This window comes from Phaethon aethereus (genome assembly GCF_964289735.1).
Source record: "Phaethon aethereus genome assembly, chromosome: 1".
Lineage (NCBI taxonomy): Eukaryota > Metazoa > Chordata > Aves > Phaethontiformes > Phaethontidae > Phaethon > Phaethon aethereus.
This window is the reverse complement of record NC_138575.1, coordinates 119688896-119716356: the sequence shown is the minus strand read 5'-3', so window position 1 is coordinate 119716356 and position 27461 is coordinate 119688896. Positions and strand designations below refer to the sequence as shown.

General features: G+C 40.5%; 2 protein-coding genes across 2 annotated transcripts in view; one reads left to right on the top strand and one right to left on the bottom strand.

Moving 5' to 3' along the window:
- Window positions 1-526: 526 nt before the first annotated feature.
- On the top strand, window positions 527-23423 carry VPS26C (VPS26 endosomal protein sorting factor C; the record flags this gene model as incomplete). Its single annotated transcript, XM_082014330.1, has 8 exons — window positions 527-583; window positions 7957-8100; window positions 9648-9797; window positions 13462-13542; window positions 17094-17168; window positions 21058-21208; window positions 21537-21689; window positions 23341-23423. 8 exons carry the CDS (start codon window positions 527-529, stop codon window positions 23421-23423), a joined length of 894 nt encoding a protein of 297 aa, XP_081870456.1.
- Window positions 23424-26615: 3192 nt separating this feature from the next.
- TTC3 (tetratricopeptide repeat domain 3) overlaps window positions 26616-27461 on the bottom strand; it is a gene marked incomplete at its 5' end in the record, with an annotated part of 66721 nt that continues 65875 nt past the window's right edge. The window contains 2 exons of the mRNA XM_082004742.1: window positions 26616-26805; window positions 27369-27458. Of these exons, the coding sequence (XP_081860868.1) occupies window positions 26695-26805; window positions 27369-27458 (201 nt within the window). The 3' untranslated portion in view covers window positions 26616-26694. The remainder of the gene's footprint in view (window positions 26806-27368; window positions 27459-27461) is intronic.

Sequence of the window (27461 nt, the reverse complement as noted above, 5' to 3'; positions counted from 1 at the left end):
CCACCCCGCCGGGCCCGCCAACGGACAGCGCGCGCCGCTCCGAGGCAATGGCCGCATTACGCGCGCAATCTTTTCTCCTCTCTCCGCCCGCCCACCGAGCTCGACCGTTACGGCTGAGCCGAACTGCGCATGTTCCAACTTCCCGCGGACGCTGCCTACACGTCCCATCAGGCCAGGCGTCACCCCGCCTCCCACAGCGGGCCCTGCCGGCCCTCCAAGCATGCCGGGAGCTGTAGTCCCCGGGGCGTGTCGCGTCACCCGCTTGTTGGCGCCACTGCCTCCGCCCGGCGGGAAGCCCTCCTCCCCCCTCCGTTGCTATGACTACTAGGAAGCGGGCGGAGCCGGCCGGGAAGCGGAGTCACTGTCTGAGAAATGACGCCACTGAAGACCCGGATGTGCATGGGACAGACGCACCCATCTCCCCTGCCCTCGCCGCGGCGGAAGCGGGTGGCTGGGCAAGAGCGCCCTCCCTGCGGGCCAGGTCATGTGACCGCGCACCGCCACGTGACCGCGCGCGGCAGCCGCGATGGGCACGGTGCTGGACATCAAGATCAAGCGGGCCAACAAGGTCTACCGCTGCGGGGTGAGTGCGGCCGCGAGACGGGCCCCGCCCTCACGCCCAACGGCCCCAACCGACGCCGGCGCCCGTTGGCCTCCCTGGCACCCGGCCCCAGCCCCGCGGAGAGCCTGGTGCTGTTGCTGCGGGTCTCCGGCTCGGCTTGAGGCCGTCGCCGCGGGACCGGTCTGCCCGCCCGGTGCTGTGTCCTGGCTCCTGGCTTCCCGCTTGGTCTGGCCGGCAGCCCGGGAACGTGGCGGCCGCTTGTAGGCAGCGGGGCGCTTCCTCGGAAGGCGGAATAATTCGCCCTCTTCTGTCCTTCCCTTTGTAGTGGCGGCTCTCTGCCTCGCGCCGTCCTTTGCCGTGGTGATGGGGCTGTGGCGGGGCTTGCGGGCTGTTGCTGCCAGCGTGCCGGGGAAAGCTTTACTTCTGCCCCTCCTCAGGGCTTTCCTTCTCCGCTACCTCTGCCCTTCCTGTGGCTCCCCGTTAGGTCTCGGCCGAGGACGCCACGGGTTCTCGCTGGCCTCCTGTAGCAAAGCGGTGCTCAGCTCCGGCATGGCTTTGGGATTAAGGCCTGCTTTTTGTCCTCTTTCCCCTGGCTAGCGTGGCCACACTGCGGGAGTAGCGCTAACCTGTCTCTGGGGAGGGCGGCAGAGTTTCAGAAGGGCAGGAAGGAGCCAGGCCCCCTGAGACATGAAAATTTGGAGTTCACCTGTAGGATAGTGTCGCTTCAGTCGTTTATACATGTGTATTACAGCAGGACTGATGCATTGATATGGTTTGCGGGTACGGCCAGTTGCTGTCACAGTCTTGTTCCATTTTTTGTGCTCTGCAAGAAGCCTGAAAGTGTCTTAAGATGTTTCCTGATAGTACATCTCCTAGATAAAGTACTTAGGCAACAGCAGATGTTAATTTTTTTTTCACTGGGCAGGAGTCTGATTTCTTACCTTTTTTCACTGATGTAGGTGTTGATAGTGATACAGTGATTGTGCATACTTCAACTTTTGCAGCTACTTGGAAAAAATGCTGTCTTTTTTAATTGTTGAAGATTTCAAGTGCAGTTGGGAAAAAAAATCACCTGGCTCATGTTTTTGAGATTTACTTTTATCAGTGTTTTTCTAGAAATATTTTATTGTTTAAGCAGAAGTTTTTGGGTGTGTCCTGTCCGTCCCATCCCCCTTTTTTTTTTTTTTTTGCTATGCAGCCACACACTTAAATTATAAAAATCCTTTCCACACACAGCTTTCCCATATGTTAGTAGTTTGGCTGTTATAGCGTATAAAGCATGTTTCAAGTTATTGAATGTTTTTAATGCTGGAAAACTGCTTTAAACGGATTTGAATGGAAGGGTATGCAGCATCCGTTCTACATTTGTCAAATCATCTAGAGAATGTCTTTCATAAAGCTGAATTATCCATTTGTGAACAACACATCCCTTTAGGTATGGTGTCATAGTGGTAACGACTGCTTTCTGTGTCTCACTTTCACATTGTTTTGCTAATGCACGTTATTAGAAGGATCTTAGTTATTTATTTCAGTATCATAATGCTGTGCCCATTTTGAGTTTCTTCATTTGCCTTGCTTTGTATTACTTTAAACTGGATTGTTTGTTTTTTAAGTACAGGAAAGGGATATTTCTTCTGTCTTCAAGCTGAAATTGAATAAGGTATTTATGGTTAGTAAATCTGTCAGTACTGTTTGTTTGCTTCCACTTTAACTCCATGTGAAAATGTTTATAATTTTAATTCATTAACTAGGCCTGAAATTTGGAGATCTGAGTGATCTGAAAACACAATGATGAAAGAACACTGGAAGTACAACATGAATTTTTAATAGACGTTTTGTAGGGACAGAAAGGAATTACAAATCGGTCTTTAATTAGGCATGGGATGTATGCAGGTTTGTGGGTTTTGTTGGGATTTTTTAGAAATTTACTGATTGTTTTATACTTCAGTGACAGTAGCTATGCTAATAATACCTTCGGTCTATGGCAACTTTCATCCCAAAATATGCTTGCATCAATGCTACTTGAAAATGAAGGGATTCCTTTACTAAAGACTGTAGTTCATTCCAATGTATATGTCTAGCCATTCATTTGAAGGCAACGAGGATACTGTGGCTAGACTTGACCTTTTGTTTTCTAAACTTACTTAAAGCTGCGTTTGGATATGGAGGAAGGTGATGCCTAAATTATGCACAGATATAATAGTGTTTTTGTTATACCTATTACATTACAAAAAATTGCTAAAATGTTACTGAGCTTTCTAACTCATAGTCTGCCCAAGCCCATGGTCAATCCAGCGTAACTCTACAATGCCACTCACCGCCCTAGCCATTTAATTTCTGCTGCCTTTCTTGTCCTGACAGACAGATCAGGAAAATGGATAGTATTTGGTTGGCATGACACTCAAAAAAAGCAAATAATAATAATTTAAAAATCGATCTCTTGAATCATGGACATCCTTTTTTGTTTTTCTTGTGAATGTCTTTTCAAGTAGAGTAGAACAGTGAATATTTAACAATGAGTATCAGAATGTTCTTGTGCAGGATGGCCTGCACAAGAGAGATTAGACATAGTGGAGCATCTCCAACAGAGCAGGAAATTGGACAAACGAAATAAAGCACGGTGGTTGAAGAACAGTCTAAAGGATCTCAACTTGTGATTTTAGGTGATAATAGACAAAAAAACTGGTAATGGCAATGGCTACTGATTCTCCTATTCAAGCTCTGTTTTTACACCTCTTGAGAGTGCATAGTCTGGGTGAAATATTCAGGGATTTTTATCAATCTGTGTGTCTTGACCTGTTGTGTGTATGTCAGACAGCATCTTTATAGTTGAGTATATTTGTTATATATCTTTATTACCTCCAAGAGGGAAGGGGTAAGGGGAAACAGATACAGGAGAGAACCATATTTAACAAGTAACTGTTCTGAGAATCTCTTAATGGTAAATTTCATACTGAATATGGCCCTGAAAATGCGAGAATTTTTAATATAAACTTCTAGGGAAGAACTCTGAAAGTTAACAAACTTATCTTTACTTTTATTGCAGAATGGAATTTGAGTCTTGTTAGGGGAAAATGTTGTTGAAAGTACATATGAAAAGGCTGATGAGTGGAGATGATAAGGGTGTGACTAAAGTAAATAGCTGACTAGGAAAATTAAGGCTGAATAACTTCTTTTGTTTTTTGTAAGGTCAGGGTGATGCATGTGTTTCATTATAGGCTTTCCCCATCAGGCCAAGATCTTTAAAATTTCTCTTTGGTGCTTAAATATCACATAACAGAACCTTCAGATACTGTTCCCTGTTGTCTTGGGTTTGGTCAGAGTACTTCTCATCCTGGTACGGTGACCTTGGTTATACTAAATCCATCTGAATTCAAGCATTTTTCATTGTTGCAAAGCAACCTCCTACGCCAAGTGGAACTCATTTCACTCCCCAAGACTTTTTTTATTTCTACGTGGTTGAGTAGGCAACTATTTTGTTCTTTTTAGTTGCTCTTTGCTTCTGTGTTGACTGTTCCTTCTTAAATGGGAGAAATTAGCCACAAAATTTGTAAAATAGTCATGTGTCATGCAAGCAGAGATTGTGTTCCTGCTTTTTAAAAAGGAAGTTGGTTAAAATAACGTGCTGTGATAAACAGTAAGCAATTTCTGTATTCCTTAGTTATAAGTGTCAGAAACTGGAGGAACTAAGCAAACACCTTTATTTTGTCCAGACTTCAATTTGAGAAAAGCTGACTTAAACAGCTTACTTCAAATTGTATGTAAAAAACCCCAAGTTTGCCACTTCTTGGACCAAAAGAGTAACAGCGTTGTTTAAAAAAAAAAAAAAAAGATAAGGGATTTAAGAACAAAAAGACAATAAAATGGATCCTGATAGCATGTTCTATAATAGCAAAATAAGTCTTAATGCAGCAAAACTGTGTTTATGTTCCTAGGAACAGAAGATCTGTGTTCAGGAGACTTTTTAATTGGATGGAGAATTCTTGAGCCATTGATGCTCATTTAATAAACTCTGGAATGCCAGAAGAATGAGGGAACGGGCACAACTAATGATGCGTTTTATTTAGAAAACCCAAACAGGATGACTGGAGTAACTGTGGCAATTAGCCTGAGATTGATAATTAAAAGAATTCTAGGCTGAAAGGCCTGCAAAAATGCATTGTACAAAGAAAGGTGCCATAGTTAGTGTCAGCCAAGACTTTTAATGACAAGTGAGTCCAAAATATACTTAAGTCAGAACTTGCCCATAAGGAAGCCTTCTACTTTTTCTAAAAAAGCAAACTAATTAGTAAATCTGAGCATTGTGGTTTTAAAGCATCTAATGACTAGTTGGTTGGGTCTAGCAGACTTTTTCTATTGGATGTGGTTGGTTTCTAAATAATAAGATGATGTAGTTAAGATTTGCAGGCGGCTTGCGTAGAGGAATAGATGTGGAATGATGGAGGTATGATGTCCTCTGCTGTTGTCAACACCTCAAGAATTGTGATGAGAGATTTCAAGTAGTCTTGAAAACCTGCCTTGTGGCTTGTTTCTTATTTTTTCAAAGCTACCTTGCATTTGGAAAAAAAAAAAATTAGGCTGATTCTTTCTCGTCATGGATGCTGTCAAGTGGTCAGATACAAACTGAAAATACATAATACCTAGCTAAAATTATTTTTCTAGCTCCTTAATGTAGCAAACAGACCTGACAATGTAAACAGTCAGCTTGGATTTAGTATGTATTTTAACACTGTATGTAATTTTCTTAACAATTTAGGGGACAGCATAGTGTGTACTTCGATCCTTCCAGTCTTTCCATGAAGTTTATAGATACTGAATAGCTGTCTAGTTCAGTCAGAAGTCTAAATGTGACTTAGGACTCTCAAGATGAGATTCAGTGATGCACCATTTCATGTTATTGATCGAAGATAGTTCCAAATTGTCCTTAGCCAGACTTGGGTAACTCTGCTCTACAACTGGAGAAATGAGGGATTATGTTGCTGGATCAGATGAAGCAGGTGTTCATTTTAGTTGTGACCTTGAACGTGACTGAAACTGCAAGTGTCAGTCTTCCTGGCAGTTTGATGTGCGTATCTGAATGGTAAGGAACTGACAACAGAAAGCTTAAAAAGCTTGCTTGGCATCATTAACCTGGGATAGTCGTCTCACAAGAATGTTTTGTTTGCACTTAGCATATGTACCTCGCTTCTCTGTCTGCTTCACATAATACGCTGGCTTTCCTGTGGGGGGGATACTCTGCTTAGATGAATAATTCTGTTAGAACTGTATTACCTTAGTTCCATTTTGCAAAGTTTTGTCATCACTTGGTGAAGCCATGAGGTGTTCTGAAAATGGGAGAAGGTAAAAAGTGAATAAAAGTAACTGATTGTAGTTAGTACATTGTAGTATGTGGGTATTAATTCCAGTGGTGACTTTTTCTATACCTTTAGATTTGTGGTGTTAAATGAAACCCTTTTGATATGGACTGAAAACAGTACTAGTTTAGTATTAAGGGATGCCATGTAACTTTTACAAATGGTACATGTTTGCAAATGTTTTGCAAAAGTAAAGTTTTCTCATAAATTGTGTGCTAACCATAAGTATTTCAGTACTTGGTAAGCTTACATTCTTTGATTTGTACTTTTTAGAAGGACAGGTATACTGACAGCTTTGTATTTAGAGAGGACTCTGGTTTTACACAAAAAAGGACCAAGTAGCTCTTCTCCAAAAAGACATAGCTGACTTCTCCCCCTACGTAAAATAGAAATATGATCTGATTGCATATAAACAGTTTAAGTAAATATTACAGCATCTTTTTGATGATAATTCCCTCTCCCTCACACTAGCGACCTTTAAAAGTTATTAGAAAGTGGTTTTGAGGTGTTTTTTAATTTCTTAAGAGACATTGAATGTTATAAGAAAAATTCATATTTAACTTCAAGTCATTCTTCTGCTTTCTGCCCCAAATACATACACCCTTATTGTGTGAAAGTATGTAGGCAGTAGCTCTGGAATAGGTTGTTGCTGTGTGGTGGGAGACTGTTCTCATTTATTAAAGCAGTTCATATGTTCAGGATTGTCCTTGCTTCTTATAGTTCAGCTGTACTCATTTTTCAAAGCAATAACCTAATTGCTTGTACTAATTAAAGCCTGTTAGCAGAGCAGTACAGTATTTAGGTCAGCTTTTCTTCACTGTCCTTTTGTGCTTTTGCCTCCTGTTCCTGGCATTTCCCAATTGCTGCAGGTCCTCTTTTCAGACTTGCAGCATGTCAGCCTTCATTGTGATGCTTGATGTTCTACTGCTGTCCTGCTCTGCTTTAAGCCGCCTGACCCATTTTCTATATTGTCATCCTGTACCACTAGTAAAGACAAAAGGCTGGCCAAATTCAAATAGCGTCTGCCAGAGATGTACATAACTAGACTGGTTTTAACTGGTCAAGTGTAGAGTGGGCAGTCTGAATTATCCTTTGGTTGCAGTGATCTGTAGTTTGGTGTCTAGTTTGCAAGCCTGGTGAAGGTGCAGAGAGCACTGCCATCAAGCAGCAGAGAAGGTTAGCCCCAAGAAACTTTCTTCAGGTTCTCAAATCACTTGCTGCTATTTCCAGATGTGTATGAATGTTTGGCGTGGAACTCTGGATTGGAATGGATTCTCTGTTGTAGGAGAGGGGAAGGATAAACCATGGGGTACGTATAATGAACTGTGTGTTGCTCTTCTGCAGTTAGTCTTTTTTTCAGCGTTAGAGCTTCTAAGTTGATACTTCCAAGAGTCAGTGTTCTTGTGCAAATACAATTCTGTAGACAAAACATTCTTAATAGGATAAGTGATGCATCTCTTGAGTCATACAACTTGTGCCTTCGGTTCAGATACACTTTTAAACTGTTTCCCATGTAGCATGTAATTTGCTTGTGTAGCAGAACAACTATGTATTTGTTTGTTTATATCTATTCCACTCCACTCTTGAGTTTTATCCTCAACTTGGCCATCACTTTTACAGTTATGCCTTCTCTTCCATCTCCCATGGCTGGCTGTCCCACTCTTCATATAAAAATTCCTCCTGGGATTTCATTCTAACATGTGAAATGGAACTTGCCTATTGCCAACTGACATGGTAGTTGTTTATGAGGTTATTTTTCATCTTCCTGGAGAGGAAGATCTTGAAACTTTGGAAAGAAATCGAAGCTCAGATTAGTACTTCTACAAGAAGGAGGAGAATATTTTTAAAGAAAACAAACAATAAGTACAGAGGTCTCTTCCTCACATTGCTTTCATTATTAGTATTCGTCTTTTCTGGCAAGGTTAGACTGTTCTCTGGGAACAGTTTTCTTGAGTTTGAAAATCGGTTAGCGTGCTGAGTAACAGCTGTAGAACAAACTTATGTAAACAAATGTTTGCATGTTGTCTTTTCTCCCATTAGGAAGTTCTTTCTGGAGTCGTGGTCATAACAAGTAAGGACATAGTCCAGCACCAAGGTATCTCGTTAACAATGGAAGGATCAGTAAATCTGCAGCTTAGTGCCAAAAGTGTGGGTGTGTTCGAAGCTTTCTATAACTCTGTCAAGGTAAGACCTGTTAATATTTTTACCACAAAACCTTTGTTTCTTTTCTCAAATTAAGTCTTTCCTTAATGGCTGTCAGGTGGTTATAGCACTTCATGGTATGTGAACGATAGAAAGCAGAGAAATGCTCAGCATTATATAGTGATATATGATGACATTTTGGGCGAGGGACTTGCCTTGATTAGAGTTTTCTTTAGAGCCGAAATACAGTAACATAAATAGTACAGTTACTGGACGATGCATTGAAGGACCACAATTTAAAGAAAAAAATAATAAATGGTGTGATTTGTGGGGGTTTTTTTGTTTTGTTTTTTTTTTAAAGTGCCTGTGTTTAATTGGACTTTTGTGCCAGATCAGTCACTATCACAATAGTTTTTGCAGAGTCCACTGAGGTTGTGTGTTGCTAGGTATGACACAGGACCTACGCAAATTCTTCTGTGGAGTATGAGGCTGTGCACAGACAAACATTTGACTGTGGAGCTGCTGGAAGGCCTCTGTACTGCTCTGCAGGTTGGAAGTGTGGGATCTGGAATCTAGCAGGGCAAGTTATCTTAGGCTCCACACGAACATGGCTGTACTGATTGAAGCAAGGCTGGCTCTGTCTAGAGGCAGTATAGCTACATTTGCAAAACAGTTTGCTTAAGTTAGGATAGCCTCTGTGCAGGGCCTTCTGTGGTCTTCATTTTGTATCTTGGTTAATTCATTTACAGTATGAATAATCTGCCCATGAACAATTGAAAAACAGAAAAAAAACCAGTAGAAGCAATAGATATTCTTATTCCTGTCTAGTAGAGGGAAAATAATACTAAAACTCCAGAGAGAAAAGAAGTGTAATCTTCAAAGCAGGCTTCCCGAGTCGAATCATAGTTAGCCATGGTACCAGAGAGAGACTAGCCCTAAATATAGATCACAAAATCACAGAATCCTTAAGGTTGGAAAAGACCTCTAAGATCATCATGTCCAACCATCAACCCAGCACCACCATGCCCACTAAACCATATCCTGAAGTGCCACGTCTACACGTTTTTTGAACACTTCCAGTGATGGTGACTCCACCACCTCCCTGGGCAGCCTGTTCAAATGCTTAACCACTCTCTCAGTGAAGAAGTTTTTCCTAATATCTAGTCTAAATAGATAGATAGTCTATCTCTCTTTAGGGTGGGAAAGGACTGTGGAGAAGGCAGGAGGGAATAGCTAACTGCTCAACTGACACACATCCTTGTTGATTCCTGCTGCTACTATTAAGGGTCATAATTTAGAAAATGCAACTCCACTTTCCAAAGTGCTTGAGACTCTGCTGTTTAGCTCTCTAACTATGTTTGGTCATTAGTGTGACACAACCATAAAATAGATCACAAATATTTTTCTTGAGGAAAGCATTCTTAATATTTATTTTCGTTGTAAGACTGGAGAGCTGTGTGTCTTGAAGAAATACCTGAGTTTCTAGAAATTCAGGAAGTCTGTCAGAGTTTAGTGGATGTTGTTAGCTCTTGAAATGATGGGGCTGTCATGCTGCTTCAACCTAAACCTCTAAGTATTTATCTTTGCAGCCTATTCAAATTATTAACAGCACTATTGAAATGGTAAAACCAGGGAAATTTCCCAGTGGCAAGACAGAAATTCCATTTGAATTTCCATTGCATATGAAGGGGAGCAAAGTTCTGTATGAGACGTATCATGGTGTCTTTGTTAATATTCAGGTAAGGCAGTCATATCTGTAAAGAAAATCCAAACTTTTGTTATCTGCAGAATGTATTGTAAAGCATCTCTTCCATGGAAGCAGAGGATAAAGTTTTGTGATAACATTTTCTTTTCATAATGCAATATGTTTTCTTTTCTCAATTTGAAGAATGAGCAGAAAGTTAGAGATCCTTTGAAGTAAGTAGCTTTTGAATTTCCCCTTATTAATATAGCATTCTTCTGGTACATACTGCATTTTCTAGATATAACATGTATCATGATTTGTAATCTTAAGTTAACCTTTTAAGTACTAGTTTGTAGGTGGTTTCTAGTTGTCTTTTTTGGTTCCAGTTTCTAGGATTCAACACTTTCCACAGGTGGTAACACCTTTAAAATGTGGCAAAGGAAACATTGTGAGATCCGAGTCCCATCAATGTGGTATTGCTTTTAAAAAATTGTTGTGATGTCCATTCCCTTTTCTTTTCCAGCAAGTTTGAGCTTTTCATTGGAAATAGTTGATGGTAACAATGATCAACAAATCATTGATCAGGTGTAACATGGGATGTACAAGAGAGAATTAAAAGCATATCAGAAAGAGGGCCTTTGGGTTGAGAAGGATAAAATGTATTTGCCATACTTGTTAAATCTTGTACAGTTCTCCTACAGGGTGATGTTTTCATCTAGTTCTGATATTAGTGTGAAAGAAGTTGCATTTACCATTTTATAGATAATCTATATAGTAGTACATATCCAGAGGCAAGCGTGTATACTGTTAACCTAGTACCAGTGAGACATTGTTAGTATAGTAGACAATCAATTATTGCTAATAATACTTAAATTAAGTGTACTGACTTACCAGATCCATTTTAAGACACAGGGATAAATGCTACAGGAAGAAAACTACCTAGCATTCACTCTGTTTTGCTGCATTCAGTTGTGAGAAGTGTCCTCTAACTAGAAAAAAAATCTTTCCATTGCTTATTGTTTCAGGCCTTCCATATGGGGTAATTCTTTAAAGGATGATGGCATAAACAGAGCAGTAACAAGATGTCTTTCCTGAAATACCTTGTCAGAACTACTGTAACATATATCTGATCCCTCCTTATGTTGTAGACAACTACATCCATTCCCTTCATGAAAAAAGGCTGCAGCACAGTGTCCTTTTTGTTCAAAACAAATGTGGCTGTGTGATTTCATAATGAAAACTCAAACCAAAATGTGGAGAGCTTGTAACGTCTGCAAAAACATGAGTTGTTTGCTTTCCTGTGGAGATGAGGAGTAACATTTCCTGCCCAAATCTGTATGTACTACATGCTCGTAAAAGAATCTTGTGGAAACACAATTTTGAAATTTGACCTTTTTTGGTTAAAAAATGTCTTACCATAGGTGGTTTGGTTTGTGTAGTTTGGTTTGTGTTTTTTTTTTCTTTTTTTTTGAGGGAGAGTCATTCTTCAGCCATCTCTTAAATGTAAATATTGTATTAGACAATGCTTTTTCTAAATGAGGAGTGGGGGGTTTTTTGTCTTTCTTTCCCAAGGAAAAAGTTGAAGGAGCCAGTAAATGCAAACATTTTCAGACCAGTGCTGGTCAAGAATTGCTGGGTTGTAAAACTTCCCTACCCACGCACACTTGTAGCTCATTGATGACAGTGTTGGATTTGATGACAAAGTATAAAACTCTTAGCTATTTAGCTGAATTTGAAGTCTTGTATTACAGTCTGGGATTTAAAAAACCCTAAGAAACATACAAAAACCCCCAAGTCCCCCATCTACTAGCTTATCAGAAGTAACTAAAAGAAAAATTGCCTTTTTTTTCGTCTACATTCAGATTTTTTTTAAGTACTACCCGTATCTTCTTTTGAGTCTTGGCTTTCTTTCTAACATTACATCTGTGGTTTGTGGTAGGTATGTAAAAAATGGTGCAAAACTGGTTGAGTTGCTTTCCATAATCCAGATAACTTGCCTATGATCAATATCAGTTGTTTTAAGGTATATTAAAGTATTAAATACTTAATGGTGAATATTTGTTTTGTCATTCCCTCTCTTAGCTTCTACTAAGCTTCTGCTACTACTTTCTTCTACTTAGCTTCTACTTCTTAGCCCTCTACTTAGCTCCTCTTCACAAGCTGGGGATTAAATGTAATTAAAAGGTTAATCATTGGATTTCAGCCAACCTTTAAAGGAGAGTCCTGCTCTTCTGAAGAGGAAAATGTAGTCTTTCCCAGGGTTATTTAAGGTGCAATGATATCTGATAAAACATACATAGATTATAAATTGGGGAACATTAAGTCTGTTTTCTAGAAAATCAGGATTGAACTGCTTAACAATACTTTGCTAGTTTTAAATAAATCAAAGGAAAGGGTTCATTTGCTTCGGACATGTTTATATTTGTTCTCTGTCCAAATCAAGAAATGGGAAAAATAGACTACCACCTATTGATATTTTCATTCGAGTAGCTAAAGGTTCTGTTTAAGAAACACTTCCTAGACATCTGTCCAAGTCCTGTGCAGTTTAAAGCAAGCCTCTATTTCTTGATCTAGGTATTAGTATGTTAGCTGGGGGTTCAGTATCAAGATTCAAGTCTCTGTTCTCATGCAGAGACCTTCTAATTAGACACCAATGGCGAGGCTGTGGGCCAAACTGCAAGGCCTGTGTGGTCCTGCTGCCTCATTGCACTGTGTTTGCTGGTCCAAGTGAAGTGTAGTGCAGTAATAGAAGGTTTGCTCAACAGCGATTGGCTTCAGTGGAAACCACAGTCTGTGATGGGGAAAGAGAGATACTCTGCGGTCTCGTTCTTGCACTCATATTCAGGTTATATGGAGAGAGACACCATGAACTAGAGGTTATGAAGCAGAGTCCTAGTCTGAATGCGCTTGTTTTTGCCAACTCCTCATCTGTAAAGAAGGAATTAAAACCAAAACAAACAAACCAACAAAAAAACCCACCCCAACAAATTTGCGATCTTGTAAGGACGTTGAAAGGCGATGTTATAGATGCTGAAGTGTGTGATTATTGTGATAACCAAAGTCATACTATGTTTTCAGTCACTGGTTTATGGCTCCCTTTTTTGAGGAGAAAGGGGAGGAAATCGGCAGCAAGTTTTTGGACAGTGAACAGCAAAATTAACCTTGTTGCTGTCTGCTGCTGCTTTTAAGTTCATCTATATGGTTAAAGACAGTTCCCCATTAAAAATGCATGTAACTGTTACCACTGTTAAATTCAATCTTGCAATTGATTTAAAATTAGAGGGGCTGTGAATATATCTTATTGATAATCACTTATCCAAAGTATGGTGAAAAGCAATACTGTAATCAGCTCTTAACTGGATGTAATTTGGGTGCTGAAGCCATACAAGAATATTACTCTCTGTCAGTGAGTTAGTCTGTCAACCTCATAGGTTGTTACATAACACAGAAGATAGAGAAAGCATTTGCAAATGCCTATGGATTGTAAACACAAAAATCAGCTTTAATTTGGGAGCATCTAAAATCGTTGTATACCTCTTATCTCCTTCCCCTCTCCCCATCACTGGTACGGACATTGCCTACTAATCTGTTTTAAACAATGCCTTAAATATTGATAACAGTAACATTCTGCACATATGCAATAAAAAGATGAAAAGTTGAGAGAGAGGAAATCTTAACTAAGGTTCTCTTCTTTTTCTCTGCCATTGTATTCTTGCTAGTATACCCTACGGTGTGATATGCGACGTTCTCTGCTGGCAAAAGACCTAACTAAGACTTGTGAATTCATTGTCCACTCACTGGTAAGTGTGGTTTCTATTAACTATATGAAGTGAGATTTCCGTCCCCACCCACTTTAAGCAAAGTTTGGCAGTAAGGTTAGAAAATCAAGTAAAACCATGTCATTTGTAATAGCAACACATGGAATGTGTGTTGGTAAAGGAAGCTAGGCTCAAAACAAAAACATCCAGAAGAGAGAGAGTGTCAGTTGCTTCTGATTAGAATAACACATAGAATCATAGAATAGTTTGTGATAGAAGGAACCTTTTAAGGGCATCTAGTCCAACCCGCCTGCAGTAAGCAGGGACATCTTCAAGTAGATCAGGTTGCTCAGAGCCCCATCCAATCTGACCTTGTTTCCAGGGATGGGGCATCTACCACCTCTGGGCAACCTGTGCCAGGGTTTCACCACACTCACTGTCAAAAATTTCTTCCTTACATCTAGTCAAAATCTACCTTCTTTAGGTTTAAAACCATTATCCCTGTTGCAACAGGCAGGCCCTGATAAAAAGTCTGTTCCGTTCTTTCTTATAAGCGCTCTTTAAGTACTGGAAGGCTGCAGTAAGGTCTCCCCAGAGCCTTCTCTCCTCTAGGCTGAAGAACCCCAACTCTTTCTCAGCCTGTCCTCACAGGACAGGTGTTCCATCCCTCTAACCATTTTGGTGGCCCTCCTCTGGACCCGCTCCAACAGGTCCATGTCTTTCCTGTGCTGAGGGCTCCAGAGCTGGATGTGGAACTCCAGGTGGGGTCTCACCAGAGTGGGGTAGAGGGGCAGAATTGCCTACCTGCACCTGCTGGCCACGCTGCTTTGGATGCAGCCCAGGATATGGTTGGCTGCCTGGGCTTCGAGTGCGCATTGCCGGCTCGTGTCCAGCTTTTCTTCCCCCAGTACCCCCAAGTCCTTCTCGGCAGGGCTGCTCTCAATCCCTTCATCCCCCAGCCTATATTGATACTGGGGGTTGCCCTGACACAGGTGCAGGACCCTGCACTTGGCCTTGTTGAACCTCATGAGGCTCACACAGGCCCATTCCTTGAGCTTGTGCATGTCCCTCTGGATGGCATCCCGTCCCTCAGGAGTGACAACTGCACCACTCAGCTTGGTGTCATCTGCAAACTTGCTGAGGGTGCACTCAATCCCACTGTGTCATTGATGAAGATGTTAAAGAGTACTGGTCCCAATACAGACCCCTGAGGGACACCCCTCATCACCGATCTCCATCTGGACATTGCGTTGTTGACCACTACCCTTATACATCCAACAGTCTACCCATTGAATCCATATCTTTCTTTTCATTTAAAGAGAATAGTACGAAGAGGATTTGGATTATAATATGTTTTTATACTGCATTGAGTTTATTCTCTTATTCATCCTTTCAATTCTGAAACAGTGCTGTGGTTAGATAAATATTATGGTGTTCTTCTAAACACTATTTCAGGTTTTCTGTGCATTTCTTACCAAAGGTTCCAGGCACCCACAATGCCTGTCCTGGAAGTGGGAGTTTGTTGGTGAAGAGAAAACATCTGATTTCTGTTCTTCAGATAACTACTTATGATTTAGAGCCCTGACTCAAAGTATCCAACCTGGGACTGCATCAAGTTGGAAATAGGAAGCCTGTCAGGTTAATCACCTTTGCTATTAAGTAAGCCCATGGTTGGCAATATGCTAAGATAACTAGGTTAACAAATACCCACATCCTGCGGTTAGCAACATGGAGACAGCCTTCCTTGTGTGGAGATACCATTGTGGGATGACATGTGAATGTCTCGCAAGGAATGCTTTGCTTTTTGAAGTTCCTGTGTCAGCTTGGTTTTTAGTTTATAATAACTTTTACACACGTCCAGAGCATCTGATGTCAGTACAGACTGTGCAGGCCTAATTAAGTATCTTTTTCCACCCACAGCCTGCTAGAACATACTGTTTGTATCATTCCTTTGAACTCTTAACAGGACAGTAAAATATTAGACTCTTTTGTCTTACTTATGAATAATGGTGGAAATATGTTATTTTAGTTCTGTAGTACCTTTTTTAAAGATTTAGCTAGGTGCTACAAAGAAGTTCCTGTTGGTAAGATTTCATTATTTTCTAAAATATATTACGCTACGTTTTATTGGTCCATTATTACATAATAAATAAGCCACACTTGTCAAAATAGTGAACAAATTGCATATTATGCAGTTTCCTGGTTTTATTTCATGTTCCGACTACAGCACTTCTTGGATCACAAGTCAGTAAATCATGAATCTTCCAGTTGGTGAATTAATGAGGTTTTACTGAACATATAATTCTCACTGTCAGTGCTCAATGTACCATTTCCCTTAGCTGTATTCTTTGCCAGAATTTGTCATTTATGGGAAAATACAGTCCATCTATATCTGGAAGCTAATAACTTCCATCTTGCAGCTGGGCAGCAAAATCTATTTTTAATTCTTAAGTAGTGAGGGTAGATCCTAAGTAAGAGTTCAAGTTAAGCCCCTTGGTGGTGGTGTGGTCTGCCAACTCCCAGTTACATATGGTTGGGTCTCTGATAATGGATGCCGCGCTGGCTAGTTATTCTGAATACGTAAGGAAAAGACAGCACACATCACTGAGATATGGATGGAGAGAGAGAGGTTGGCGCGTGGTAAGCGAAGCTTGCCTTCCTGCTGCAGAGTACAGGCTGCCATCTCGGCAGAGCTCGGGGCCCATTCACACATTTATGGAAAAACTTCCTGGTTTTGTGATAAGCGGTGATACTGAAGAACTGTAATAATGTGTCCCCAAAATTGCTTCTCTGGTGTGGAAAGCTAACCTGGACCAAGCTGTGTTTATTTTACAGTTAAAAAAGCTGGTATGCTAAGCCCATTAAGTCAATGCCACACTAGATTCCATCAGCTGAGGATCTCCTAATAATATGAGGATGGCTTAGGAGACCTGAGCTGTTATTGAAAGGGCAGCAGAAAGAGTTCAAAGTGCTCAGAGATGACAAGAGGGAGGGAGAGTTTATAAAATACATCTGAAGCAATGGAGCAAGTTCATTTATAATCTCCCTCTCTCCCCCCAGCCCAAATTTGTAAGTATTAATGAAAGAAAACATTGCAAGTGACATACAAAATGTAATTATTTGTAAATACAGAAGTGTGAAGTGTAACCTTTTTCTATAGCATACCATATGCTTCAGATAGGTAGTGTATTTCTTCTTTTCCAGGTGGTTTTGCATAGTCAACCACATGTTTTGGGTTTGATTTCCTTTATTTCTTTTCGGTGTAGGTGAAGCTTATGCCAGAAGCTTACAAATGGAGAGCTTGTTGTGGTGTATTGCAGTGGCAAATACAAAGTAACCAAAACTGACCGTTCTGTTTCTACAGTTCAGATTTGTGATGCAGTGACTTGTATTTAGACAGTATCATAATGTTATTTAATAACAAAGACAGGAAGTCTCAAGTTTTTTATTACATACATGCATACTTTCAATATGAAGACAATCCTGAAAACTAACACATCCAACAGTTGCTTGTCTTTGTTGTCTTTTTTAAATATTCTCTCTATGTGTTTTGTAAATCATAGTTTATAGCTTAATTCTTTCATTACTTGTAGTCACAGAAAGGGAAACTGGTGCCAAGCCCAGTAGAGTTCACAATTACTCCTGAAACTTTGCAAAATGTTAAAGAGGTAAGCGTTTTCTTACTATTTTATTTTAAATGTAATGCTTGTGTGATTCTGAGTAAGAACAAGAGAGGAATGATTAAATGCTGCCCTGGAGATAATAAACTCTTCTCCCCCCTCCCCCCCTTCTCCTTTTTTACTTTTGTAAGCAAGTGATTCTGCCTGATCTCTTGTGATAGTGGTGACTAATAATGTGGAACTTTGTTCAGTAATAGTTAAACATTTTTATGATTTTTCTGAGTGAAAGATGGCAGTGAAGCAAGGGAAAACATTCTATAGCATGTGTAGCCAAGATCCTTTAAAAATGTATCTTTTGATCCTTGGTTATGCCTTTTTTTACAGCCCCATGTGGCTTTGGGAAGCCTGTATGACTTGGTCATTTAGCTTCCTGAACGCTGGTTTCTGTTTGTCGACTGAGACCAGTTTTCTGTTTTTCCAGATTTTCCTGTTGTGCTCTTTTTGTTAGTAAGACTACTTTCCTGCTTTAGCTCTCGCTTCTGCATCCCCAGTTTGTCTTCTATTGCTCTTAGTCCCAAAATTCTGAATTTAGACCTACTCTTCCCCTTGTTTCTCAAAACAGACCTCTTAATCAGCGGTTTGGTTGTTTCATGCTATTGTTGACCTTATTCTACATATTCACAGAATCATTGTGGTTGGAAGGGACCTCTGGAGACTGGTTGGTCCAGCCCCTGTGCTCAGAGCAGAGTCATCTAGAGCAGGTTGCTCAGGGCTGTGTGTAGTCCAGTTTTCAATGTCTAAAAGGGTGGAGACTTGCAACCACTTGTCGGTGTTACAGTGTTTGACCACCCTCACAGGATGGATAAATAAATAAATAAATAAATTTCCTTTATTTCCATTTGTTCCCATAGCCCCTTGTCCTTTCACTAGATACCACCGAGAGGAGTCTGACTCCATCTTCTTTACTCCTTTCCATCAGATATTTATACATATTGATATATGTATATATATCTCCCTATATATATGTGTGTGTGTATATCTATATATATAGATTATGGTGTGTATATATATGTGTGTGTGTGTTTATGTATACATAGAGATGTATATATCTCTTCCTATGTATATAGTCTCCCCCTGAGGCTTCTGTTCTGCAGGGTGGACAATCCCATCACTCAGCCTCTGTATGTCATGTGCTCTTAACCATCTTCATGGCCAAATGCAGCACAGGCTCGACTTGCTCTAGTAAGTCTGTGTTTCTTGTACTGGGAAGTCCTGAAGGCTATCCCCAGTTTTGTCTCACCGGTGGTGAAGAGACAGGGACATTCGCCTCCCTCCGTCTCTTGGCAACACTTTCTAATGCAGCTCAGGATGCCGTAGGCCATCTGTCCAGCCTGTCGAGGCCCATGTAAAGGGCAGCGCAACTACCTGGTTCACCAACCACTCCTTCCCATTTTGTATTGTCTGCAGACGTGCGGAGGACGCTTCCGTCCCATCATCCAAGCTATCATTGAAGATGTGAAGTAATATTGGCTCCAGTATTGACCCTAGTCACTGGTGTACACCACTAGTGACTGGCCTTCAGCTGGACTTTGTGCTACTGATGACAAACTTTGGAGTCCAGCAGTTCATGCTGTTCTCAGTCCACTTCAGTGTAGAATTTGTACATCTAGTCTGTACTTCTGTATCTGGATACTCTACTCATTGGCTTAGCCAAGACTCAGTGATATACATCATGAGAAAGTACTGTCCGTTAAGAGCTCTTAAGTTTAACAGCAGACCCTGTGCATTTTTCTATTTCAAGTCCATAACCACAAAAGTAGGTTCTAAAACTTTTGACATCTCTGATCCATGAGATCTTGGTATTTAATTGTGGAGCTGTCTAAAGAATGACTTTGAATGTGTATGGTAGCACAAGGAGTGACTTTTTTTTTTTTTTTTTTTTTAAATTCCTCTCCCTGTCTCAGAAACATGAGTATGAGTCTGAAGTGACTACCTGGTGAACAGGTAGAAAAAGTCACTGTTTTGGTATATTTAAAATACTAAAATTTCAATTCTCTGCTTGTCTGGAGATTGTGAATGAACTATAATTTCTGGTAGGCTACTAGATAACTGAGGAGGAGGTTTGCAGTAGCCAAGCAAAGCACAAAGAGGTTAGATGAAAAACAAGGATAGAGTTATGTTCTTGATTCTAAGTTTCAGGGCATTATGAAATAGAGTGTAAGTGATAGGTCCTGTGAGAGACGACCTAGCTAGGATTAAAATATGAAGAGTACTGACAAGAGTAGTAAGACTCCAGGGGAAATATACCTTTTACAAAAACAAGTCTTGTAGACTAGAATGAGGAAAATGGCCTCGAGTTCTTCTTCCGCAAGTTCCTTTTATCCCTGTTTCTTCGGTTCCTGACCGTGATACTCTGGGGGATAGCTATATGATGTCCCTGTGAAGTAGGGAAGCAACTCTGTGTTTACTGATAGTGGTGATGAGAAGAACCTGCTTGAGATCATACAACAAAAAAACATTTTTACTAATACATTATTAGGACTTAATGTTTCATAGGTTGGTTTTGTCAGGGATATAACTTCTGTTATTTAAGTTAGAAGGAAATACTCAAGGCCAGGTCACGTTTACTAAACATATGAAAATTCCTCTCTTTTTGTTTCCCCCAAAGATTTGTTTTGAGTGGAAGAGCTAAATTCTGCAGAGGTGTTGGGTATCTGAGTGAAACAGTCTAAACAGTAGCTGAGGAGAACTTTTCTGCCATTGCTACTGGCAGCCAGGACTAAGAAGCAAAACAAACAGATTGGGAGCAAAAAAGTTTGTGACAAGAGAGTTTGTTTGGAAGAAGGGAAAATCAGTTACATGGGTGAGGAAATCCGACGCTCACAAGCAAATGTGAACAGATGGTTGGAAGGTAGGGGCTAACGTCAAAGATGCCAATAACAAAAAATTAAGGAGGGAGAGTAGAATAAGGCTCACAAAAGAAGGGGAAAGTTAGAGCAGGACAGTCAAAGTGAAGAAGGTTGGATGGTAAAGATAGGAGCTGAAGATGTGGGTAGGAAACTCGACTGTTTCAGTATGCTTCCTGCCAGAACTTGACATGTAACTAGAGCTTCTGGCATATGACTTTCTCTGCTGGCAGAGAGTATCTGTGATGCCTGCTGCCCTCAAACAGGGGAGGGCAGGGGGAACAAAACTCTCACTTTGGTCTCTTTTGTGGAAACCGATTTATAGACTCCTCCTCAATCAGCTATTCTGACTGCTCCTCCCTTAAAAAGTAGGAAACATGCTTGCTGTTAAGAAAAATTTAAAAGTGAAGTGTGATCCTGTGTTCAAATTAAGCTCCATTAATTGTCTTTATTAATAGGTGCCTTGGTATGTAAGCAGTATGCTACATCTTGCATTAAACGGAAGATATTTAAATGTCTTCCTGTCTTCCCTCCCAATAGTGGCCATGAGAGAGAAATTTAAAAAGGTGGGAAAATCACTTAAATGCTAGACTGTATTGTAATCCGTAACAAAATGGGACCAGAATGCAGCTCCCTGGAGCACGGCCAGCTAGTTTAACTTGACCATCGTGTTAGTGCCTGCTAGCCTGCCTCCTTCACCATGCTGTTCCTGACTTCTGGATTAATAGCCAAGTTTTGCCAGTTCATCCCAGGAAGAATGCTCCTGTGGGTGGAATGAGTAGGGCAGGATGCCTGTTATGGGAGGGTAGTAAGAGGTATCTTAATGCACCTGCGTAAAGATGCGTATTCATAGAGTTATATTATGTAAGTTACTTGAGGCATTTCTGAACTTTTGAGTTCTTAACTTTGCAACTTTTTGGGATTTCCTATATACTTTGATAACTGTCTTTCTGTAAGGAATTTTTTTTTCTTAGTCTGCTCTTACAATTGTGTCTTTTTTTTTTTTTTTTTCCTCTTCCTAATCTTTTCAGAGAGCTTCACTTCCAAAATTTCTCATCCGAGGTCAGCTCAGTTCTACAAACTGTATCATTACACAGCCACTAACAGGGGAGCTGGTAGTGGAGAGTGCAGAGGCTGCAGTCAAAAGTATTGAGCTGCAGTTAGTACGTGTGGAAACCTGTGGTAAGTTTCTCTGTGAATGGAATGTGTTTAGAATAGCCTGCAGTAATTACCACCTGCACTCTTTCGGCTCAGATATGAAAGATTGTCAAAAGCCATACAATTAAAAAGACTTACAAAAAATTGTTTTGCACAAACTTTAATTTAAATAATCTCTATGATCCTTAACTCGGAGTGCTGATGTGCAAACTTGCAGGTTTGCAAAGGGCAAAACGTTTTTGTCCACATGTACCCCTGCAACCCTGCTGTATCTTTGTTTTCAATTTTGGCCACTGCTTTCTCCTCTCTTTCCCTTCTCCTCCGCTTCCTCTGAATTTCCCACTTTCTCCAGGGTGCGCGGAAGGTTACGCCAGAGATGCCACAGAGATACAGAATATTCAGATTGCTGATGGGGATGTCTGCAGGGGCCTGCCAATTCCTATATACATGGTGTTTCCCAGGCTGTTCACCTGCCCGACCTTGGAAACAACAAACTTCAAAGTTGGTAAGTGCGTAGGACTTTACATTGTGTTGGTGTCTCTCATCTGAGATAACCTAAAGTGAAACTAGAAACGGGTCTGGCAGGTAACGGGATAAATGGCTGTCAGCACTGCAAGAAGAACCAAGGACATCCGTCTGTTTCCCTGTCGAGGTTTCCTAAACAGGATTGTAATATGCTCTAGTTCATATAGATTGAGGAAAATACAGCCCAAATACTTCTAACTAAAAACAGCTGTGCAACTATTAAGCTGCTTCTAATAGAATTATATGGTGAAGGGACAAGAGAAGCAGTGTAATGGCAGGTAATTTTTATTTTCTTCCAAAAAAATTTACGTGTGATTTAAACACTTGAGTAATAATCCAAGAATAAAATGCCAAGATGATCCCTTCTTCCTTTTCATCACCAGTGAGGTCCCCTCTTTCCATTTCCTCTCCTTTTTGTTTCCCATCTTCCTGCTGCACAGACTAAGTAGTAGAAGTAAGGTTGGGCTATATGTGACTTTGCTTTTCTTGATCTACACCACCTGCTTCTTTCTGCTTATTGTTGCCAAAATCCAACATCTTCATTAACAAACACCTGAAATCTAGGATTTTCCTCACTTGTTCAAATAATTACTGCAAATATTCTCTTTACTAGCCTGTTTTTCTTCCTTCAATCTGTTTGTTGGTTGGGTTTTTTTAAATTTTTATTTTATTGTATCAGATTGAAGCTACAAGTCCCTGCCTTTAGAATCCTTCCCAACCAAAGCCCCTCCTACTTCTTTGCTGTATGTCTTGGACCAATGTGCACAACTAGTTTTTCAGCTTTGCGTACCTGTTTTTCTGTTCCCTAAAGAGCATTTTTGCACCTGATATGTACAGTGATCTTCCCCAAAATAGTAATTCTTCTTTTTGCTATTTCTAGCTATTAAATAGTTATGACTGCTGTTAGTGTGGTATCTACTTTTATTTATAACAACAGTTTTAATAAAGTTACAGAGATTCTAAAAAAGGACAGTTATTTTCAGTTTATTTTGATCTCTGCTTCGCTTCATTTATTAACTCAACCTGACTTTGTATTCTGTCTCGATTTCAGACTGATTATAGAGCTGATATTCATGCTGGTTTTGAACAACACAATATAATATCTAAAGAGTAGATGTTCTCTTGAAAACTGTTTTCTATACTTTGCAGGTATATTGTATTTTGGTGTTTAACTTTGTACATAATGCAAGATTCCAAGGCTCTGCTACATGCTGACAGCAGGGCAGGAGTCCGTTCCCTAACGCTTCCACTTTTGTGCTTCTGAAAAAATGCATAGTGGTGTGAGGCATCCTTTCCAAAACATTTTAATCTTCGATGTCTGACCTCTGCCTGTTGTCCAGAAGACTGTATGTCATAGTTTTTCAGTGGTAGGGAAATTAGTCCAGAGAAATCCCAAAGATTAGAACAAGCCAAGGTTCTCTAGGAATTGTCCAAGATCTAGGATGCCTGTGGTGAAGTTCTGCTTGGAGCACCTTGTTCATCCCTGCTGCAGGCAAATCCAGGCTATTGAAAGGTCTGGGAAGAGCTGTGACTGCTGTGTTGGAGCACAGGAACTGTCTGCCTCTGATCCCACTGATAAGTTCAGCTTAATGTGGAACTTTTTTTTTCTTCTTTCTTCTCCCTTCTTCCAGAGTTTGAAGTTAACATTGTTGTCCTTCTGCATGATGATCATCTCATCACAGAGAACTTCCCACTGAAGCTCTGCAGGATGTAGTCAGAGGAGAATCACTTAAGGATTTACTGAAAAAGGACAACATTCCTCAGAGGCAAAGTGAAATTTTATCCATGTCTTGCTGTAACTGAAAGCACAACACTTCATTCTTGTGCTTTCAGTTCTCTATAAATTTTGCTGAGACTTTGCCTGCTGTGTGATAGTCTGTGTGGATGTACCTGTCCAGACAGCCTTGTCAGGTATCTTTTGGACTTCAACCATGTTTTCCCCCATTTTTCTCAAACAAATTCTGAAGGAATGATTCTGTATATTTCTAGAAGTTGTAGAAATATGTACTAAGCTTCTCTCCTCCTTTCATTTTGTAGTACTTGTTCCAAAGTCCTGTTATATGTGGGGTGTGTATACTGGGGGGAGGGTGTGGGACTTGTAATATAAACCCCAATAGTATCTTCAAATGTGTAATAAATGGTGCTACAACAATGCAAGGTGGTGATGTGGGATGAATGTGAATTTAAGTGATGTGAAACAAATAATGATGTGAGATAATAGCAAGGGTATTTTGGTCAAGTTTGGAATATGAGTCTCTTGCGGAGGAATGCTTGGAACAGAAGTTGTTGTTTTGCACATAGCACTTCCCTCCAGTGCATGGGCTCTTCCCTAGGTTAGAAAAATAGCACCCTTTATCTTTGCTATTAGTGTAAAACAGCACTTCAAAAGACAACCAGTCAAAAGTTTTTAGCTTGAAAAATATTCTTTGCATTATACCACCTTCAGCCTTCTACAGCTCTGTTTTGATGTGAAAGAGAAATGCCTGTCAGATGACAAGCAGTGTCACTGAATGGGTGCAGAGCAGGGCAGGCTGGGCCAAGTGCTGGAAAAGCTGCATTAAAAAACCTCTACACTGAAGCACCCCATGCCTTTGGGATGGGACCTGTCACTCACTCTCTGCCCTTCAGTAGGTTAATAGTGCCCTTGTTCAACTTAAGTTCCCTTTCCTGGCATTTACATTTATACTTTAAGGTCAGCACATTACAGTATTTGTAACTATACAGGAGAACTTAATTTCAGCAAGAAATAACCTTCTCAACACAGACAGGTTGTAGATTTGGATGGTGTTTAAGTTAACAGAATAGCCATTTCATTCCAGTTGTGAACTTCCCATATTATGTGGGATGGAGGCAGGCTAAGTATATAAAGTTTAAGTGTAAAGATGACAACCTGAGAAGACAGAATTAAGAAAACTGCCAAAAAAATATTTTCCTTTAGCTTTATCCAGCAGCATTGCTAAGTAGGAAAATGGAATTCTAGGTTTGGCCCTGTTCTGTATCATGACCTGTATTTTAGGAAGAAGCATCTGAAATTCTTATTTCAGTATCTTAGAACAGTCTTGGGCAGGAGGAGGGAAAAGCTATTTACTAGAACTTAAGTTCTCTAAAATCAGGAATGATTTTTAGGGAACAAAAGTCACTGTCTGGTCTAGATGATGCTCTGAGAGTGCCACCTGCTGCTGGAAGCAGCACTACCTGCTCCCACCTTCAAGTGTTACTTGACAGGAGGGACAAGTGTTCATCTTGCCTCTGGCCCCAGCACGCAGAATCGATCAGCTCTCGCTGCGCTGGAGCAGGCCCTCTGCTCTAAGGCTTCCTTAAAGGTGTGAATGAGCCATCCCTGGCAATCACTAAAATCCTTCCAGTTTATGGGAGTCAGGGAAGAGAAGAGGAACATAGATCAAAAACCATCCTGCTTGCTTACTTAGGAATAAAATAATGGGTCCTGTCTGTGCTCTGCATAGGGGAAAAATAAGATTGGCTGACAACAAGCAGGTGCATGTCAGCACTGGTTCGAGGCACTAACAGTAAGTGCATGCTGTCTGACCTGTTTCTGCAGCCAGCCTGCCCTCACCACCTCCAGGTGCACGATGCTCTATTTGGAGAGCACTGACAAATAGGGCACGTATGGCACTGCTTTGCTTGCTGCCGAGTGGGTCAAGGATACTGCTGCTCTGGAAAAGGGGCCTGAGTGCCAAGGACTGACAGGCTTCTGAAAGACTAAGAAGATGAGAGAGAGTAGCATATAGTACATTACTCACCAGTAACTCAGACTTAGCAAAAATATTACACAAAAGGCCACATGAGCTGCAGCAGTAATTTTATTTTTGATCCAAGTGCCAATTAATATACTGACTAATCACAGAATAGTTTAAAACTTCATCCAGAGGATATGCACTTTCTTGGGGAAACAAATGATGCCTACAAGGAGGTAGCTTAATCTCATACAATCAATCTAATACTGCTTGTATCTAAAGCACAGTCACACTTCTATTTTCAGAGGGGTTAAGCTGTACATGCTCCAGTCCTGGCCTCTTGGATATTTGAAACAAATTTTACAGTGATGAAGGTACTGGGGCAAGGTGAGACTTCTAAAGCATTGGATAACCATTCTTTCAGCTGTTTGTGTTCTGTACCTCACGCTGCTGATGAAAATTCATGCACAGAAGACAGATGCAGTGTATTGCATCCTCAAAAATAAAAATCCAGTAATTCCAATTTAAATAAATCAGCTTTTCAACAGAGGGAAATTCAAACCATATTTCAAGATTAAAGAATTGCGCCATAGTATTCCAACTCAATGATACACAAACAGAAAGATTCACATGAATACATAAAACTTCTTGCCTCAAAATATTATTAGAAGTAATTATTTAAGCTATTCGAATTATTAGCTATGGACTTAAGCAGAGAAAGGAGCTGCAATTATCTGAACTGCATTCATAATGATCACAACAAGCCTGATTTGAATCCTGCAGTGAAACTGTAATTGTTTACGCCAGAGGAAGGCAATGGCTTGGCTGTTCCAAATTCTGTTAGTCTGTCATTCAGATCAGCTACTTGTTTGATACCAGAATTTGTTTTCAGTGTGGTGTAAGCTCTGAAGGAAAACCCCTGCTTTACAGGAAGTAAGTGCCATCCTTTGAGAAAAGTAGATACAGATACAGTAGTTTAAATATCCCTTAACCCTACCAGTTTTGTGGGCTGCTGGCCCCAGCTACATCCACTTCACACATTTAGGCAGCCACCAGGAAAAGCGCTGGATCCTGGTGTGTGCTAACTCGATTCTGTAGGTGCTGTGGCAGTACCAGCATTGTACAGCTTCATTCTAAGTTTTAAATATTGAATCAGTTTGAGTCCTGCTATCATGTTCAATAAAGTAAGGGTTCTGTCTCTTTCTAGGCATCATGTTTCTCTTCCTTATCACGGTGGTTATTCTGCAGCCGTTTTGCATCTTGTTATAACACGCTAAAATAAAACAAGGTTCAGGCATATTTGTTCCGTGCAGGAAGTTCAGGAAAGTCTTCGGGTAACAGAGCATGAACGCGGCAGATAGGGCAGGTACTTGAATGTTGCTTAAGCCATGTTCTTATGCACTGCAAGGACAGGAAGATGATGTTGAGGAAACAATGTCTGGTATAAAGAGTTCAGCTTAAGTACGTTAACAATTGCCACTCATAGGTAAGCACTTTTCCAACATGTTCCATGTTACTAAAATTTGCAGCTAGAAAACTGTTCTCCAATGCTGACACTGTGCTGATCAATTGACATTTGCGCCTATTCTGCAAAAACAAATCTGCAGTAAAGAAGTAAGGTAATGGGAAAAGGTCACAGAGAGAAGTACTGAGTTATTCTAACCTAATTCTGACTTTCTTCCTACAGGAAGTTATACATGCAACTGCTATAAGGTGGCAAGTGCAGGGTTTACAGTGAATTATCATTTGAGTTAAAAATCGAAAACTGGGAACTTTCTGGCACAGTAAAACTACCTACATAGCTAGTCGTGGTGTAAAAAGCATGTAGAAGAAAGTAACATGCTGTTCTTTAAGCAGTGAAGGGTAAGAGGGGAGGTGGGTTACTTCTAGAAAGTGGAACAACAGCGTAACTGAACAGAGTTTGTAAGCATTTGCATCTACGTGCTAAGAACAAAAATCCTTACTTCTCTGTGAAAACGATGCCCACATTCTAGTTCGCACGAGTCCCTGCTTAGCTCATCATGACATATTGTGCAAGGATCATCACTGGAGGCCTA